Source organism: Jaculus jaculus, chromosome 1, assembly GCF_020740685.1.
Source record: "Jaculus jaculus isolate mJacJac1 chromosome 1, mJacJac1.mat.Y.cur, whole genome shotgun sequence".
NCBI lineage: Eukaryota > Metazoa > Chordata > Mammalia > Rodentia > Dipodidae > Jaculus > Jaculus jaculus.
This window is the reverse complement of record NC_059102.1, coordinates 243,574,139-243,591,441: the sequence shown is the minus strand read 5'-3', so window position 1 is coordinate 243,591,441 and position 17,303 is coordinate 243,574,139. Positions and strand designations below refer to the sequence as shown.

The 17,303-nt window shown below is 52.5% G+C and overlaps 1 protein-coding gene across 4 annotated transcripts; it reads right to left on the bottom strand.

The window, feature by feature from the left end:
• Positions 1–792: 792 nt before the first annotated feature.
• Ptpn7 (protein tyrosine phosphatase non-receptor type 7) lies at positions 793–14,143 on the bottom strand. 4 transcript variants are annotated; one of them, XM_045130340.1, is made up of 10 exons: positions 14,074–14,143; positions 12,896–13,070; positions 11,805–11,988; positions 11,421–11,505; positions 9,662–9,738; positions 7,672–7,809; positions 7,205–7,315; positions 4,954–5,111; positions 3,750–3,863; positions 793–2,516 (listed from the first exon to the last, which is right to left on the bottom strand). In XM_045130340.1, the coding sequence occupies exons 2-10, from the start codon at positions 13,015–13,017 to the stop codon at positions 2,423–2,425; spliced, it is 1,083 nt and encodes a 360-aa protein (XP_044986275.1). In that variant the 5' UTR covers positions 13,018–13,070; positions 14,074–14,143; the 3' UTR covers positions 793–2,422. The 4 variants fall into 4 exon arrangements, with proteins under 4 accessions (XP_044986275.1, XP_044986290.1, XP_044986284.1 ...); XM_045130355.1 differs by having other exon boundaries at positions 11,421–11,502; XM_045130349.1 differs by lacking the exon at positions 14,074–14,143 and adding an exon at positions 13,328–13,455.
• Between the last annotated feature and the right edge of the window lie 3,160 nt (positions 14,144–17,303).

The following is a 17,303-nucleotide window of genomic DNA, read 5'->3' as shown; positions in this document are numbered from 1 at the left end:
GTGCCACCACGCCCGGCTTAAAAAATATTTTTTTAAGTATTTTATTTATTTATTTGAGAGAGAGAAAAAGAGAGAGAGAGAGAGAGAGAGAGAGAGAGAGGGAGAGAATGGGCACGCCAGGGTCTCCAGCCACTGCAGATGAGCTGCAGATGCATATGGCACCTTGTGCATCTGGCCTTACATGGGTACTGGGGAACTGAACCTGAGTCCTCTGGCTTTACAGGCAAGTGCCCTAATCCTTAGGCAACCTCTCCAACACCCCTCCCCATTTTTTTAAAAGTTAGAATGCATAGTAATGGGTGTCATTGGTCTGAATTTCTGTCCTTTCTCCAAATGCGTGTGTTGAAATCCTGATCCCTGAAATGATGGCATTGGAAGGTGGGGCTTTGGGTAGGTGATTATATCATGAGGGTACAGCCCTCTTGTATAAGATTACAAGAGATGGACAGAGAGGGTGTAGAACTCACATTCCTCCCACTATGAGCAACCACAAAGAGAAGGCTGTAAGTTACCATGGAGTTCTTGCCTTCAAGGCATGAGAAACACATTTCTATCATATGGCCGTAGGTTGTAGCAGCCTGAACGGGCTTAGGTAGTACCTTTCTGTACTACTTCCTACACTACATTGACTGAAGTTTGACTTTGTCTCATGTCATTGAGAGTTCTAGAAACGAGCGTATCTCAGGGGTAAAGACTGGCAGACTGTTCCTGCTCCATGGAGCCTTACTCTATTGCTAGAGAGAGCCCCAGAGGCCCAAGAAGATGGTGGGGGGGGGAGGGAAGGAATGAATCAGCCATCCAAGAAGTCTTTATTTTTCCTACTTGGTTGCTTTTCCAGAACTTGTATCCTCTGAGCTCAGGAATGGAGTTGGGGTGACAGCGCAGAGAGGGTGCCCATGGAGCTGTGCAGTGGCTCCCCTCCAGACCGAGCTAAGGGCATCATCAGGCACTTGAGAGCTCTCCACCCGGCTTAGCAGCATGGACAATGGCATCTCCCATAGGGTTTAGGAAGGTGGAGGTGCAGTGAGCCCGCCCCAGGCCTATAAGGAAGGAGAGGAGAGGCTCCTGGTTAAGGCCAAGCAAAGCATTAATAATCCCACCCTCAGCAGAAGCATTGCTTTTTTCCAGACAGGGTCTTGTATATCCTAGGCTGGCAGGCTAGCCTGGAATTCCTGATCCTCCTGCCTCCACCTTTCAAGTGCTGGGACTATACAGGTGTCCTCCACCACACCTGGCAACACTGCACATTCTTCAGAGAGATGTCACGATGTAGCAGGACCAGCTCCTTGGTGTCAGTCAGGACAGGTCCCGGGAGCTGGGTCCCAGCAGGATCGGTCTTCCCATGTTCCTCCCTACAGGCAATCCAATCTGGATCAAGAAGGCCTCAGGATGTGGCTGCTTCTCTGGAGTGTGTAGTCCAGTCCTAAGATAGATCTGGGGTGCCCTGGAAATCGTGTTGATGGCTGAGGGTTGTAGGTCAAGCTGAACCTTGTGTTGAGTGGGAAGGTTACGGCCCAGCCTGTTTCCAGAGACAGCCACATTGTCCAGGTGTGCTCCGCAAACAGGCTGGGGAGAATATGGCGGGCAGGCTTTCTAAACCCAGACCTAGCCCTTTCCTCCTCCTCTTTTCTTTGGTACTTCCTGTGCACCAGGAATGCTTTGAGGTCATTGAAGCAAAGCAGAGAGTTCTGGCATCCCCAGAGAGCGGCTGGGGTAGATGGCGCATAGTGACGGCATTGTAGACCACAGTGGCTTCAACCTGCCAACCTCCTCGTCTGCTGCCAACCGTCGAGGTTGCGGGCACGTGTTGCAGTGCCTGGCTTGTCGAGAGGTCTCTGTTGCTAGGCCTTGTTACTTCTTCACCCCCACAGGGGGATGTAGGGCCACGGGTGGAAGCAGGGACAGTTGTGGCCCCTGCTCTATTTCAAGGGGGTCGCCCAGTATTCACAGAGCAGACGCTTCCCAGCTCTTGTGTCGGGACTGTGTTGGGCAGGGCATGGGCGGAGGAGGAACCATCTTGCCAGCCCCAGAGGGAAGATGAGGCTGAAATGAACAGCCATGAGGAATGTCTCTGATTAGTTCGTGATGGCAGCAAAGCCCTGACCGCCCATGTGATCAGCAAGGAAGAAGCCCACAGAGAGCTTCTCCGAGAAGACCACCTCCCTGGCTTCCTTCTCTGCCTGTCCCAGGTGCCAGCTCCTGCCGTAAGTTCAGAGCCATGGGAAGGTCCCCTGTTGTCCACCAGGACCCACAGGAAAAAGTTGAGGAGTGACCTCGAGGGAAGACCTGAGGCCCAGCCCCTCCTGCTTGCTGCTACGGCTTCCCCGGACAGTGAGCATTCACCAACGAGGTACCCCTTCCCCGTGCCTGTTATCCCAGGCCTGAGGGGAGGCTGGCCCCTGGGCTGGAGGAGGGGCAGGAGTCAGGGGCTGGGCTCCTGGGGCAGCTGGGCTGCATACAGCGCCAAAGTGTGATGCAGAAACTGGTACTGCTCGGCCGTCTGGATCATCCCCCCTCTGCAAGAAGAAGCACACCGTGAGGGAGGGGGTCGGGCACCTGCCCAGCGCTGTGGTCAAACACCCCCTCTCTCTCCTGCTTGGGAAGTTGATGTTCTCCTTTCCATAGTCACTCTCTTCCATTTCCTGTTCCTCTTTGCTCTTGTCCCCAGAGCCCTCCACAAGGGAAGCCCGCCCAACCATTACTCAGGGCTGGGAGTCACTTAGTCTTCCCCCATCTATTCAGCTTCTGAGCAGAACCATATTTGATCCCCAGGTCTGACCAGAAAAGTGCATTTGCCCTGTATCAGTCTTTTTATTCATTTATTTATAACATAGAGAGTAACAGAGAGAGGGAGGGAGAGAGAATGGGCAGACCAGGGCCTCTAGCCACTGCAAACCAACTCCAGACACGTGCACCACCATGTGCATCTGATTAGAGCAGGTTCTGGGGAATTGAACCTGGGTCCTTAGGCTTTGCAGGCAAGTGCCTTAACCGTTAGGTCATCTCTCCAGCCCCTGCCTTGTATCAATCTTAAGAGTGAAAATCACCAGGCACATGTGTATAGAAGGTCCATTTCTAAAACACAGCCACATAAGTTAACCATGGTTTCCACCATCTAGGGAAAGAGCCATTCTTCTCTGAAGAGTGAGGACTACTCTGTGGTATAAGAACTAGCATTTGAGCTGGGTGTGGTGGCACACTCCTTTAATCCCAGCACTCGGGAGGCAGAGGTAGGAGAATTGCCATGAGTTCGAGGCCACCCTGAGACTACATAGTGAATTCCAGGTCATTGTGACCTAGAGTGAGACCCTATCTCAAACCCCCACACTCCCCCCCCCCAAAAAACTGTGACAGGGCCTTCCTATGTAGCCCAGCCTTGAACTCACTATGCAGCCTCAGGTTGGCTTTGAATTTATATCCTCCTGTCTTAACTTCCTGAGTGCTGGGATTACAGGCTTGTGCCATCACACCTGGCCCCAATTATACTTTGGTCCTTACTTTCCCCCCAAGTGGAGAATATGGAAAAAAGACAAAAAAAAATAATAAAGATTGAGGGAAAAGTCATAGAGTGGCATATTTAATTCTAGGCCCCCAAGATAAACTTTCAGATAGAATTTTTTTTCCCCAGGGATTAGTAATTCACAAAATATAAAGTTCTTTAGGTAAAAGGAGTGCTTGGAGGGGACATGCCCAGAGCCATTAATGTTACCACCAATGAACGTGGCTGGCCCTGCCTCCCGTGAACCCACCTGTCCAGGCGCAGTTGGCACACAATGCCTAGGATATCCACTTCTCCTCGGGCCTTCAGCTGCTGGCAGCCAATGCAGGTAGCGATGAGGCAGCCTGTCCGACCGATTCCGGCACTGCATGGAGCCAGAACGAGGGTGGGGAGGTCACAAGAGACAGCAAACAGGGGTGACAAGAGGCAGGAAAGGTAGGGGCTAATGGGCACTGGAGAATTGAACCCAGGTCGTTAAGCTTTGCAAGCAAGCACTGCTGATCCATCTCTCCAGCCCCTTGTTAATTATTTTCTTTTTTGTTCTTTGAGGGCAGGGTCTCACTCTAGTCCAGGATGAACTGGACTTACTCTGTAGTTCTAGGATGGCCTCTAATTGGATTCACAGTGATCCTCCTACCCCTGCATCCCAGGTACTGGGATTAAAGGTGTGTACCACCATGCTGGGCTTATTTTGTTTTATATTTTATTTGAGATAGTTCAGGCTAGCCTGATCCTCCTTCTTCTATCTCCTAAGTGCTAGGATTACAGGCATTCACCACTATGCCCATCTTTTTTTTTTAAAAAATAATATCCTCATAGTGAGAAGTACTGGTGTTTTTTTTTTTTTTTTAAATATTTTATTTATTTGAGAGAGAGAAAGAGAGAGAGAATGGGTGCACTGGAGCCTCTAGCCCATTTGGTTTATGTACTGGGGAATCGAACCTGGGTCCTTAGGTTTTGTAGGGAAGCACCTTAACTGCTAAGCCATCTCTCCAGCCCCCACTTTCATTTTTATTTCCTCCCTTAAATGATTTATTTCTGGGGGGTGAGTTGAGGTAGGGTCTCATTCTAGCCCAGGCTAACCTGGAATTCCTAAGTAGTCTCAGGATGTCCTCAAACTCATGGCAATCCTTCCTACCTCTGCCTCCCGAGTGCTGGGATTAAAGGTATGTACCACCATGCCCAGCTAAATATTTTATTTAATGAGTTTATTTATTTGAGATAGACAGAGACAGAGAATGGGTATGCCAGGGCCTCCAGCCACTGTAAACAAACTCCAGACACATGCACTATCTTGTGCTTCTGGTTTATGTGGGTCCTGGGGAATTGAACCTTGGTCCTTTGTTGTTGCAGGCAAGTGCCTTAACCAGTAAGCCATCTCTCCAGGCCCCTTTAGTGATTGTGGTCAGGCACTTTGTCCTAGGCCTGAGAAGGTAAGTAATACAGCCCCATACCTGCAGTGGACCACAACGGGCCCAGTGCTGGCAGCTGCCTCTGGACCCTCCTCCACCTCAGCCACGAGGCGCAGCAGGGGCGCAGCTGACTCCGGAGTCTGGTGGTCAGGCCAGGCTGAGAAGAGGACGTGCTTTATTGACCGGCGTTCCTGCTGGTGCTGGAGAGTAGAGACAAGATATGAGAATCAGGGGACGGGTGAGGACGCTGCCCACCTCGGGCACCAGAAGAGAGGAGGGCTGGAATCACCTGTGCGTGTGGGGCTCATCAACTCAGAGCCAGCAATGCTAACCTTCCCTGGAGCCATCCTCTGCCCCCACCCATTGCAACATGCTGGGGAGGAGCAGTGTCCTGGAACACGGAGAGACGGTTCTGGCAGCTTTCCCCCTAACTGCCATATGACCTACAGGCAAATACTTTAACCTCATTTTCTTCATCTAAAGTGGGCACAGTGGTATCTTATCGGTTTACCTACTCCCCAGGGTGTCTAGGAAACAGTACATTGAAAGAGAAATAATTTGAAAATGTAGAACAAAAACTATGTAACAACAGAACAACTCCTTGCTTCCTCTCTCCCTCCTTGCCTTCCATAGGGAGTTTTGCTGTGTTGTCTAGAAGGGTCTTGAATTGGCAATCTTGCTGTCATCGTCTGAGTAGCCTGAATAACAAGAGGTTCTTTTTATTTCTCTCTTTCTTTCTTTTTTCTTTTCTTTTTCTCTCTCTCTCTCTTTTAGTGTTTTGAGGTAGAGTCTCACTCCAGCTCAGGTTGACCTGGAATTCACTATATAGTCTCAGGGTGGTCTTGAACTCACAGCAATCCTCCTATCTCTGCCTCCAGAGTGTTGGGGTTAAAGGCATGCACCACCCCGCCCAGCTTTTCTTTCTCTTTTTAAAAAATAAATTATTTATTTATTTATTTATTTGAGAGGGAGGGAGAGAGAGAAAAAAATGGGCACACCAGGGCCTCTAGCCACTGCAAACAAACTCCACACTCATGTACCCCCTTGTGTACCTAGCTTATGTGGGTACTGGGGAATTGAACCTGGGTTCTGAGGCTTTGGGGGCAAGTGCCTTAATGCTAAGCCATCTCTCTAGCCCTCTTTCTTTCTTGAGAGATATCTGGAGAGAGGCAGACAGAAAGATGGTGAGTATAGGCACACCAGGGCCTATTGCCAGTGCAAGCTAATCCCAAACACATGGGCCACTTTGTGCTTTACGTAGGTGCTGGGGAATTGAACCCAGGCTGTTGGGCTTTGCAAGCAAGGGCCTGTAGCCACTGAGCCCCAGGAGGTTCTTTTTTGGTGTGCATGGTATGTATGTTGTGTGTGAAAATGTGTCATGACCTATGCACAAGTATGCCCCATGAGCGTGTGTGCAGAGGCCAGAGAAAGGCAAGAGTGTCCTTATTTCCCTGACACAGAGCCTCCCATTGAGCCTGGAGCTCACACCATTTTTCCTGATTCGGGTTAGATGAGTTGACCAGGGAGCCTCAGCTGTCCTGCTCAAGTGTCGGGGTGTATGGCCATAATTTGCTTTGGTATTTCGAGGTAGGGTCTTGCTGTAGCCCAGGCTGACCTGGAATTCACTGTTTAGTCTCAGGGTGGCCTTGAATTCATGTGGATCCTCCTATCTCTGCCTCCTGTGTGCTGGGATTAAAGGCGTGTGCCACCACGCCCTGTCAGAAATGGAATTTTATGTGGGTGCTAGGGATCGAACTTAGATCGTCATGCTTACACAGCAAGTGATGTTAGCCCTGAGCCTTCTCTCCAGACCTAATAGAAAGCATTTTTAAGCATGTTCACATGTGTTGTGATGCATTTCTTTAAACTTCCTTGCACTCTTCTGGGTCCTTCCTCTCTTCACCTGGAGCTTAGATGTTCAGCATCTAGGGGGGATGCTGGAGACATGGCTTAGTGGTTAAGGTGCTTGCCTGTGAAGCCTAAGGACCCTGGTTTGATTCTCCAGTACGCATGTAAGTCAGATGCACAAGGTTTCACATGTGCCTGATGTTCATTTGCAGTGGCTAGAGGCCCTGATGCGCACATTTTCTCTCTGCCTCTCTCATAAATAAATAAGATATTTAAAACACCCTATTTAGTTTGTTGGTTCCCAAGTTCCTCTGTCTTTTGTGGCTCAAGTACCTCTTGTAGATGCAAGTTCAAGGCTTAGACACGTGGCTCCTAGTGAAGGTGGGGCCCAAGTTTTAGAGATGTTGGGCAGCCAAACATGCTGATTTGGCCCCGGTGGAGGTACCTGGATGGTGAGCTGCCGCACTGTGTATTCTGGGTGCTCTTTCATGCTCTGGCTGCGGATCTGGAAGGGTCCGTAGGTTTCCTCTTCTGTGGGCCAGTAGTGCACACATTTCTAGGAGGGAGGGAGCTGGGAGTCAGAGGAGGAGGGTCTATCAGTAGAGCTGGGGTGAGCGGAGAGGGGACTCATGGCCCCTCCTCACACCTTACCCCACAACCTGGGTCAATGACTTGGGGGTCTGGCTTTCCTGAACTTGAGCCCTACAGATGAAATGGTCACCCCATGCCAGACTTTGGCTATGCCTAGCTGCCTAGGCACACATCTCAGGGACCTTGCAGAGAGGTGTGAGCTGGGGCTGGCTGTCAGTGCTCCCAGCAAGGGCTCTGGTCCAGGCTGGGATGCCTGGGTGGCAGTGAGGGATACTGTTAGCCCTTTCTGTGTTCAACAGGGACCGAGGCCCGGCCTCCTACCTCCTTGCCCTCCCGGAGCTGAGTCAGCATGACGATGAGGTGCACTTCTTCTTGCCACACCATCTCCCAGAAATCTGCCACAGTGTTGGGCATGGGGCCCTGGGTGGCAATGTAGGCCTTCTCCCGCCCGTCATAGCCCTAAGGAGGTAAAGCACAGGAGAGGGGTGGAGACATCGTGAGCCCAGGCCGAGCAGGTGCTGGGAGCAGGCTGGAGCCAGTGAACGTGAACACTACGCTTCTCACGCACAAATCAACACATCAAAAGGCACATGTTGGAGAAGGCATGGGTTCCATAGTGAGGAAGGTCTGACTTCCAGTCCCTGATCTGCTCCATCGGAGCTGTGACTCCAAACCCGTTTCCTAGCCTCTGTCTGTTTCCCATCTAGAGACTGGACCTGATGTGGTGTAGGCTAAACTCAATAAGACACGTTGCGAGTCTAGCATACAGCAGGCACTCCCTTTTTCTCTGCTTTCTTCCAGCATAAAATACCACAACAATGTTCAATGTGAATGAATGTTTCACTTTTTTTTTTTTTGAGGTAGGGTCTCACTCTAGCCCAGGCTGACCTGGAATTCACTATGTACTCTCATGCTGGGGAACTCACAGCAATACTCCTACCTCTGCTTCCCAAGAGCTGGAATCAAAGGCATGCTCCACCATGTCCAGCTGTTTCACTTTAAAAACAAATATTTTACTTTTCTTTATTTATTTAAGAGAGAGAGAAAGAGAGAGGTAGATAGAGAGAATGGGTGTGCAAGGGCCTCTAGCCACTGCAAACTCCAGATCCATGTGCCACATACAGATACATGTGTTCATCTGACTTATTTGGGTTCTGGGGAATTGAACTTGGTACCTTAGTCTTTCAAGTGCCTAAACCACTGGGCCATCACTCCAGGCCCGAATGTTTCACTTTTATGAATGATTCCTATACTTTTTGGCAGAAAAATGTAGCAGCCTCTTCCTAATATGTTTTTCTCTCCCGTGGGATCCTAGGCTTTCTGTTTCTCAGGACAGGGTGAAATGGAACTCACATTTGCCTGGTTCTGGCTGGTGTGTGAAGACCTTTCCCATGGCTTTCCAGCTAATAGCTTTTCTTCTTTGCACCCCTGAGTGCTGTCCTACTCACTTGGGCCACAAGAGGGTGCTGCTGTTACATCGACCCAGGCCAAAGAGGTTAAAAAGTTAGGGCAGAAAGCCTATCCTTGTTTATTTTTATTTATTTATTTGAGAGCAACAGACAGAGAAAGAGGGAGAGGGAGAGAGAGAGACAGGGCGCGCCAGGGCCTCCAGCCTCTACAAACGAACTCCAGATGCGTGCGACCCCTTGTGCATCTGGCTAACGTGGGACCTGGGGAACCGAGCCTCGAACCGGGGTCCTTAGGCTTCACAGGCAAGTGCTTAACCGCTGAGCCATCTCTCCAGCCCCAGAAAGCCTACCTTTGTCTTGAAGGTGCTATTAAGACATAGATGAATAAACTATTTTCACAAAGGGAGGGCTGTTTGGGGAAGGGGGAGAGAGAATATGGTAGAGGGGGAGGAGGAAGAAAAGTGGGAAGAGAGGAGGGGAGGAAAGGAGAGGAGAGATCAAAAGAGAGAGGGAGGGAGAGACCCCTGCCTGTGCTAACCTTTCTCAGATGTTCTTCCCTACGGAGCCCACATCTTCTCCAGCATGTGTCTAGATGTCTCAGCCGTAACTAGCTTTTAATCCACCAAGGCCAACTTCCTGCCACATTTCAAGAGTTGGCATGAAGTGGGTGACAAGGTATGTCAGGGGGGTATGTGGTAGTTTCTGCCTTTCAGAAACTCTTGACATTTTCTGTGTGCTCTAGGCTGATGACTAGAGGTTGGCTGTTGCCTCCCCGCCCGCCCCCCCCCCCCAGGCTGGCAGAGCTGAGGCAGCAGGCAGTTGGCGCAGGGAGGAAAACCCCGTAGTCCCGGCTGGAAGGCGTCAGGGCTACACCTAAATCGCCGCTGCAGCCAGCCACTTACTCGGATGTAGTTGGCATTAATGTAGTCACCTTCCTCCTGGCTCTGTGCTCGCCCAAGACACACACGACTCTGGGGATCTAGGACGTGAAGATCAATGGAGGTCAGAGGTCAGGAGGTGATCAACTAATGCAAACTCTGATGGGGTCAGGGGCATAGTGTCTTGTGCGCTAAACAGTATTTTTGTGGCCCAGATGAGTTACTTTATATGTGGGTAATATATTTGTGTATTTGTGTATAATGTACAATATTTCATGATCATGGGTAGCCACAGAATGGTTTTCTTTGAGCCAGAAAGTGACACCAAAGCATTGATATGAGAAAATGAACTAAGTGGTACTGTGTAGGGCCAGAGAACAGCAGAACCCAATTCCAGCCTTGAGCCCAGCGAGGGCGCAGCACAGCCATGTGCCCGTGTGCCGGTAGGAGCGGAAAGCGATGCTGTGGAGGAAGAGTCCTTTTCTGACTGCAGATACAGGCTTCCTATGAGTGCATGAAGATGGTGACGTAGGATTAGCTGTCACTCTCCCTCTGAAGCTTAGGGGCTTTTCCAAATCCAACCGGAACAGGGATGAAAGAGTTGACTCGTGAACAAAGGAAAAAGGAACCTCACCCTCCTTATGCCAGCCTGGTTTCCTCCCTTTGGTGGCTGCAGGGCTGTTTACAACTAGGCCAAGATCAAGGGCTACTACCGGACGGACCCCGCGTGATTACAGGATCACAATGGATCACAGGATCCTGGTCCTGAGGTGAGACCTGTGTGCTGGGCTAAACTTGACAGAGGACTGGATGGTGTTGGGGGTGGGCTCCAGGCCTCAAGGCCTCCGACAAGCAGGAGGTGCTAAGCCCGGGTCCGTTAGCTGGCAGACCAGCTAGGCTCACGGAACCTGTAAATGCTGTCATCGCTGCTGTGGTCGCTGTTCCTTCTTCCCCAGACAAGGCGTGATATTAGCATTTCTCTGCCGAATGACAATGCCCCAAGCACTATTATCCCTTTTTGGCTGAGATACACTCTCTTTCTTTTTCTTTTTTCTTTTTTTGTTGTAGTTTTGAGACAGGGTCTTGTGTAGACTAGACTAGCCTCAAACTGACTGAAACTGAGGCTGACCTTGAACTCCTGATCCACTTGCCTTCACCTTCAAGTGCTGGAGTTATAGATATGTACCACCATGATTGCCTTTTGTCTTTGGAAGTTCTAACTTTTTGGTGTATGTACGTATGTGAGTGTGGGCGTACACATACCACGGCACAAGTGTGGTTCGAGGACAACCTCAGGGGTCGGTGGTCTTCCGTCTTTGCTTGAGGCAAGGTCTGTCATCATTCACCACTTTATTTTATTATTGTTGTTATTATTATTACTATTTTGGTTTTTCGAGGTAGGGTCTCACTCTAGCCCAGACTGACCTGGAATTCACTATGGAGTCTCAGGGTAGCCTCAAAGTCATGGTGATCCTCCTACCTCTGCCTCCCCAGTGCTGGGATTAAAGGCGTGTGCCACCACACCTGGCTTGTTCATCAATTTATTTGCCAAGCTAGTTGACCTATGAGTTTCCAGGAGATTCTCCTGCCTCACTGTAGGCATTCTGAGATTATAGATGCCTGCTGTAGTGTTTGGCTTTTGGTGGGCTCTGGGGATCCAAGCTCAGGTATTCATGCTTCCACATTAAGTGCTTTATCCATTAAGCCATCTCCCCAGCCCAACTGCCTTCTGAAATTCTTCAACCCCAGGGGCAATGCATCTTCCACCCCACGCAGTCCTTACTTGGCAAGATGGTCTTGTATCGGTCCTTGGAGGCATGGCCGGGGATATCCAGGTCTTCAGGGTTGACAAAGTTTGAAGGGATCTTCTGGTGGGTGGGGTGGGGGGAGTGAGTTAATAGTGGGTCCCCCATCCCAGACCCACTTACATCTCCCTTCACCCTATGCCGGCAGCCAGCCTCCCCATCCCGCGGCCCATCCCTCTGGGCCTTGGCAAGTAGGCCTGGGTGCAGTGGAAAGTAGAAGAGTGAGGGTGGGGGCAGCCTTCTCTCCAGAGCCCTGGAGTTCTACCCCAAGGGCCCAGGAGAAGACAGACCCAAGGACTCCATGATGGCATGGGGTCAGAGGCAGAGTGACACAGGGGTGGTGGGGGGACCCACGTTCTCACCAAGAATTCCTCCTCCAGCTGCTTAGGACTGGGTGGCTGATGCTGCAGGGCCCACCCGGTAAGTGGGTGTCCAGCTGTGCGAAGAAAGTGTAGGGTGACTTCCCGGGGTGTGTTCACTGAGCAGATGGGCTCCACGGTGCCCAGAGATCGCACATCCAGCATCAGAGCCACATTGGAGCCCCGCCTGTAGGCACAGTCAACCGGTGTCTGGTGAGCACCCCGATAGCTTCTAATTCTCTTTCTTTTTTTTAGAAAAGTATATTTATTTGACAGAGAAAGAGAGAGAGAGAATGGGTGCGCCAGGGCCTCCAGCCACTGCAAATAAACTCCAGACGCGTGCACCCCCTTGTGAATCTGGCTAACGTGGGTTCTGGGGAATTGAACCTGGGTCCTTTGGCTTTGCAGGCAAACACCTTAACCGCTAAGCCATCTTCTCCAGCCCACTTCTAATTTTCGTACAGTGATCATTGGATATGCTGTGTATGAAGGGTGTACCGCTTCTTGTCTTTCTCTTGACCCAGAGGCCCCACTGCCTGCCCTCTCCCCTTGTTTTTTTGTTCTTCAATATTTTATATATTGATTTGAGAGGGAGAGAGAGAGAGAGACAGACTGGGTGCACCAGGGCCTCCAGCCACTGAAAACGAATTCCAGACACGTGCGCCCCCTTGTGCATCTGGCTTACCTGGGGGCTGGAGAATGAAACCTGGGTTCTCAGGCTTCGAAAACACCTTAACCTCTAAGCCCCTTCTCCCTTTGTTATTCAGAACAGGTCAGTTTACAATCCCACACTGCTCCTTCCAGCCACTGGCCTCTTCCCACTTCCAAGCTGTCTCTGAGGCCCTGACCTATCATGCTGAGAAGGCCCCAGGTCTTGCCCCAGAGGCTGCTCACCTCAACCAGGGACTTCAGTGAGCAGGACCAGGGCAGACATGAAATTTGGTACTTCAGACACACAAAGGACATGCAAACAACATGCAAATGAACATTATTCATTTCCTTTCCAGGCTGGAGTCAAAACAGGGCCTTGTGAACTCTTATGAGGCCCAGGGAGGGGAGAAGCTGAAGGTGGCTCTCTCTGGGCAAGATCTCACCTCTCCTGCAGCCGTACGTGCTTCTTGGCCGGAGCTTTGGCAGCTAGAGGCTGGGTCATGTCTGTCCCCAAAGACGAGGGCAGCGGCTGTGCTCTGGAGTGCCCCTCACAGGCCTGGACCATGCTGGGGTGGGGTATTGGGCCCAGGGGAAGCTCACCGAGCCATGAAACCCTTCCTGAAAAATAAGGCCCCGCAGCTGTTAGTCTCCCTGGCCAGGAGGAGACTCCTGAAGCCCAGGGCAGCCATCTGCTTGATTTTTACTTGGGAGAGTCTTCTGGGAAGTGGCCTCCTGGTCACTCTGGGAAATACAGAAGCTCTTTGGTGGGCCCCAGGGCAGATGTGCATAAAAGAACCGAGGAGGAAAACGGAGGCGTGACTCCAGTACGCTGGGCTGTAAGCTGGGTCAGGAGCAAGAAGGCAAGAAGATGTCACCTTGGTCTACCACACGGAAGGGGGAAAGCTCACAGGACCATTTCGAAGTCTAGCCAGCGGTCTTCTCCGCAGTGAGAAACTGAGGCCGGTAGCACTGTGGGAGCCAGAGAGGACCCAGGCATGCCAGGCTACTAGCCTCTGGCGGGTCCTTGGCTAAATGCTGGCCGTTGTCTTCTGGGGGCTACGTCCAGGGAGGTAGGCGTGGGCTGGGTGGGGGTGGGGGGAGTTTCCTTCTTCCTTCTGCCCATCCCCCAATCTCCCGCCTCTGTAACCGTCACAGGAAATGGCCTCACCAAGCCCTAGAGCGACAGCGCATGTTGAGGCGACAGCTATAGGACACGGGGGGGGAGGGGGGCATGCAGATGGCGAGAATGTCTTCTCTGGAAGGGAAGCCCCCATCTCCTAACAGCTAGGTCCCACACAGGTGCTAAGGTAGCCGGGGTAGACTCACTAGCCTGCAGGGACCGAGGTGAGGGGACATCACGGGTCTGTGCAGGTGTGGTTGCTGGACAGGGTTTCTCCCACAGCAGGAGGGAGCCCTGTCACCTCCCCTATCTTGCTGCTCCATGTGGCTTCTGTGCCCTCACAGCCTGGGGGGAACGAGATGTGCCACCACTCGTGTCCCGGTCAGGCACAGAAGCCCCAGATTCACCCGCCTGCGCTCCATCCTCCACGAGGCCCTCCCATTTCCAGGGGTCCCCCAGCCCCAGCGCCACAGAGCGCCCGTGCCCACTGCAGGTACTTACTGAGGCAGCTGTGTCCCCTAAGGCTGTTTGTTGTCAGCTGCCTGTCTGTCTGTCCTTCTGTCTTTGAGGGCTGAGAGGCTTCAGGAAGCCAGCTTCCTCCCTCCACCCCCTCCCCTGGCTTCCACCCACGCACACCCAGCTGCGTGCTGCCCTCCGGCGACCGCCTAAACTGCCACCAGGGGTCCGGCGCCTCCTCCCCGTGCCCTCTAGGGGTAGGCTCATGATGCCCTGAGATCCTTGCTAGGTGCCAAGGCCCAGCTCCCTGGGAATGGACAAGGGATGGGGCAGTCCTTGACCACCAATTCCCTGCTGCCACATTTCTCCTTAGGATCCCCTCTGCCTCTTTGCTGGGGAGTCACCCATAGGGAACCTCAGGTTGCTCTTGCTCAACTTGACCTTGGCCAGAGACTCATTTCTACTTCTCTTCTACTTCCTTCCTCCTACTTCCAAGGGAGCCCTTGGAAGCCCTTGCTGCTTCAAACCTTGGAAATTCATGGCCAAGTCCAGGCCATATTCCCTGGAGCAGATCTGTCACAGAGATGCAGTAGGGGAAAGAGGAGGCAGGAATCCTTGCTCTGCATGGAGCAAAAGGAGCCGGGGGCTGGGGGGGGGGGGGTTAGGAGTGTGAGGGGGACAGGCAGTAAGGTCCCCTTCAGGATCTGAGCCCCCCCAGCTTGTGCCCAGACCAATCACCAGGAGGCAGATAGCAGAGCCAACCAGGAGGAGAGTCTGGGGGCCTGGACCCTTACCCCCCAGGGCTTCCTCTTCAAATCCTGCATCTCCAAGGAAGACTCACAGGTAGTCGAAGGCTGCGACCCTCACATCAGGACCCTTCCGTGTCCTCTTCACCACTGGGGCATGTGGATGCTTGGGGCCTGGGAAATGGCCTTCAGGTCCAAGAGTCCATGGTCTCCCACCCCTGCCTGGTTTTGGCAGATTCTTCACAGGCCCTCAGCCCAGCTAGTCCAGGGTTCATGCCTGCTGCATGGCTCCTTCACCCTGTAGCATTCCCAACACCCTTCTCAGCCCCCAGCCCGCACAATCCGCATCCTGTCTTCCTCCCACTTCTCTGATTCAACTGTCAAAGGGTGACAGCAGGCAAGGAATGCTGTGCCGAGGCACAGGGGTGGGGGCCTGGAGGTGGTGTGTGTGTGTGTTTGGGGTGGGGGGCGGAGGTTGGCCTTCCACTGGCTAGGGGGCAGGTGAAGGGCAGAGGTGACCCTTTAGGGCTAGGAGGCTCTGGGCAGCTGCCACCCTTGGCAGTGGGGAAGGAGTCGGCTGATTCTTGCTTCTTGTAACCTGTGCGCCTCTGGGGAGTGGGGGAGCTTCCCCCCTGAGAAGGAAGCACAGGAGAGCTGAGACACGGTTGTCCTCCCTGCCAGGATGCGGTGGGAGAAGCAGGCATACTTGTGGACAGTAACCAGAGGTTGGCCTCTGCCTCGCCCTCCCCATAAGGGTTAGTGTTTGCACTAGTAGCTGGTGGAGGCCCTGGGCTAAAGGAGGAGGCAGGAGGTGAGTGGAAAGAGGGCCACCTCCTCCACGCTGTTGATTGTTATCAAGAACAGGAAGCCAGGGGCTGGAGAGATGGCTTAGCGGTTAAGCGCTTGCCTGTGAAGCCTAAGGACCCCGGTTCGAGGCTCGGTTCTCCAGGTCCCACGTTAGCCAGATGCACAAGGGGGCGCATGCGTCTGGAGTTCGTTTGCAGAGGCTGGAAGCCCTGGCGCGCCCATTCTCTCTCTCTCCCTCTATCTGTCTTTCTCTCTGTGTCTGTCGCTCTCAAATTAAAAAAAAAAAAAATTAAAAAAAAAAAAGAACAGGAAGCGAGGATACCACAGGGGTGGGGAGAGGGAAGGGGACAAAGCCCTCTTCCACAGCTCTGTGCAGTGTCCCCCCTGGGTTTCCACAGGTTAAACCTGCTCGCTGTGAGCATATCTCTTGCCCTCTATAGATGGGAGCCCAGTGGGGGTCAGGAAGTTGGGAGCTGAGCTCCTGGGCGAGAATAAGGAAGATGGAAGCCGGTAGATGGGGAAGGTGGTGTAGGAGCAGTGCCGGTCAGGAAGCAGACCATGAGGCTCTCTCTCCCAGTTCTCTCTGGGTGGGTTTTGGTGGAGGGGAGAGTCACTTCTTGCCTGCCGCCTGCCCACGCTCTGTCCCCATTCTGCCCAGGAATGCCTGAGCATCCACAGAGGCCTGTGGCCAGGGCCTTTACCACAAGCCTCAGATGGGTGACACACGTGCCCTGGCCCTGCTTCCATTCCTCCCTCCCTGCCATCGCTGAAGGGGGCTGTGCCCCATCCAGGCTCCTGCAAGGTCCTGAAAGTGGCTCCTCTCCTTGGCAGAACCTTTCCTCAGCTGGGGTGGGACCGTCCCGCCAGCTCCCCATCTCTCACCACTCACACTGCTTGTCTTCCTGACTGGGATTTCCGTTCTCTACCTTGTGCTTCAGAGGATGTAAAGTAATGGTGGGGACCCAGAAGGACCTGACTCATGAAATAAAATTAAAAAAAAAAAAACCCATTAATGTTTAGTAGTTGTGTGACCTTGGACAAGTTCCTAAACTCTGAGTCTTGGATTCCCCAGCAGCTGTCTTGCTCCCCAGGGGAAGATAACAGGGACAATAACCCCTTGTCGGCAGGTAGAGCAAGGCCAGTGAAAGGCTTTGCCCGCAGCCTGGTGCAGAAGCAGGAGAACGGGTGAGGGCATAAGCCAGGGAGCTGCAACTGGTGGAGGAGGCATTCGGCGAGCCTCTCTCCTCGTCACCCCGTTCCTCCCTGTGTTTTTCCCACCCATCCTTCAGCCTTTGGGGAAGCTTTACCTCAGCAGCTGGGAGCTTGGAGGGAGCCATTCCCAGCATGACAAAGTGGGCAGAGTCCACTCCCAAGAGGCCAGGGGATGGGATCCTCAGACTTCAGATATGCTGGATATGGGCTGGAACAGGGTGACAATATGTGACTTGTCCCATGTGAAGTCCCATTTATGGTCTTTTTGACCACCTACACACACACACACACACACACACACACACACACACACACACACACACACGGCCTGACTTCAGTTCCAGAGGCTGTGATCCACCACCAGTTCTTAGTGCCCCTTTAACTCGCAGAAGTCCTAGTTCCCTACAGCACCAGGGAAGCAAAAAGCTCCTTGCCAGATGGTTGTCAGTCTCCAGAGGTAAAAGTTGCCACCTTGCACCCCTCTGAGGGGCTTGCAGAGAGGTGGAGAGC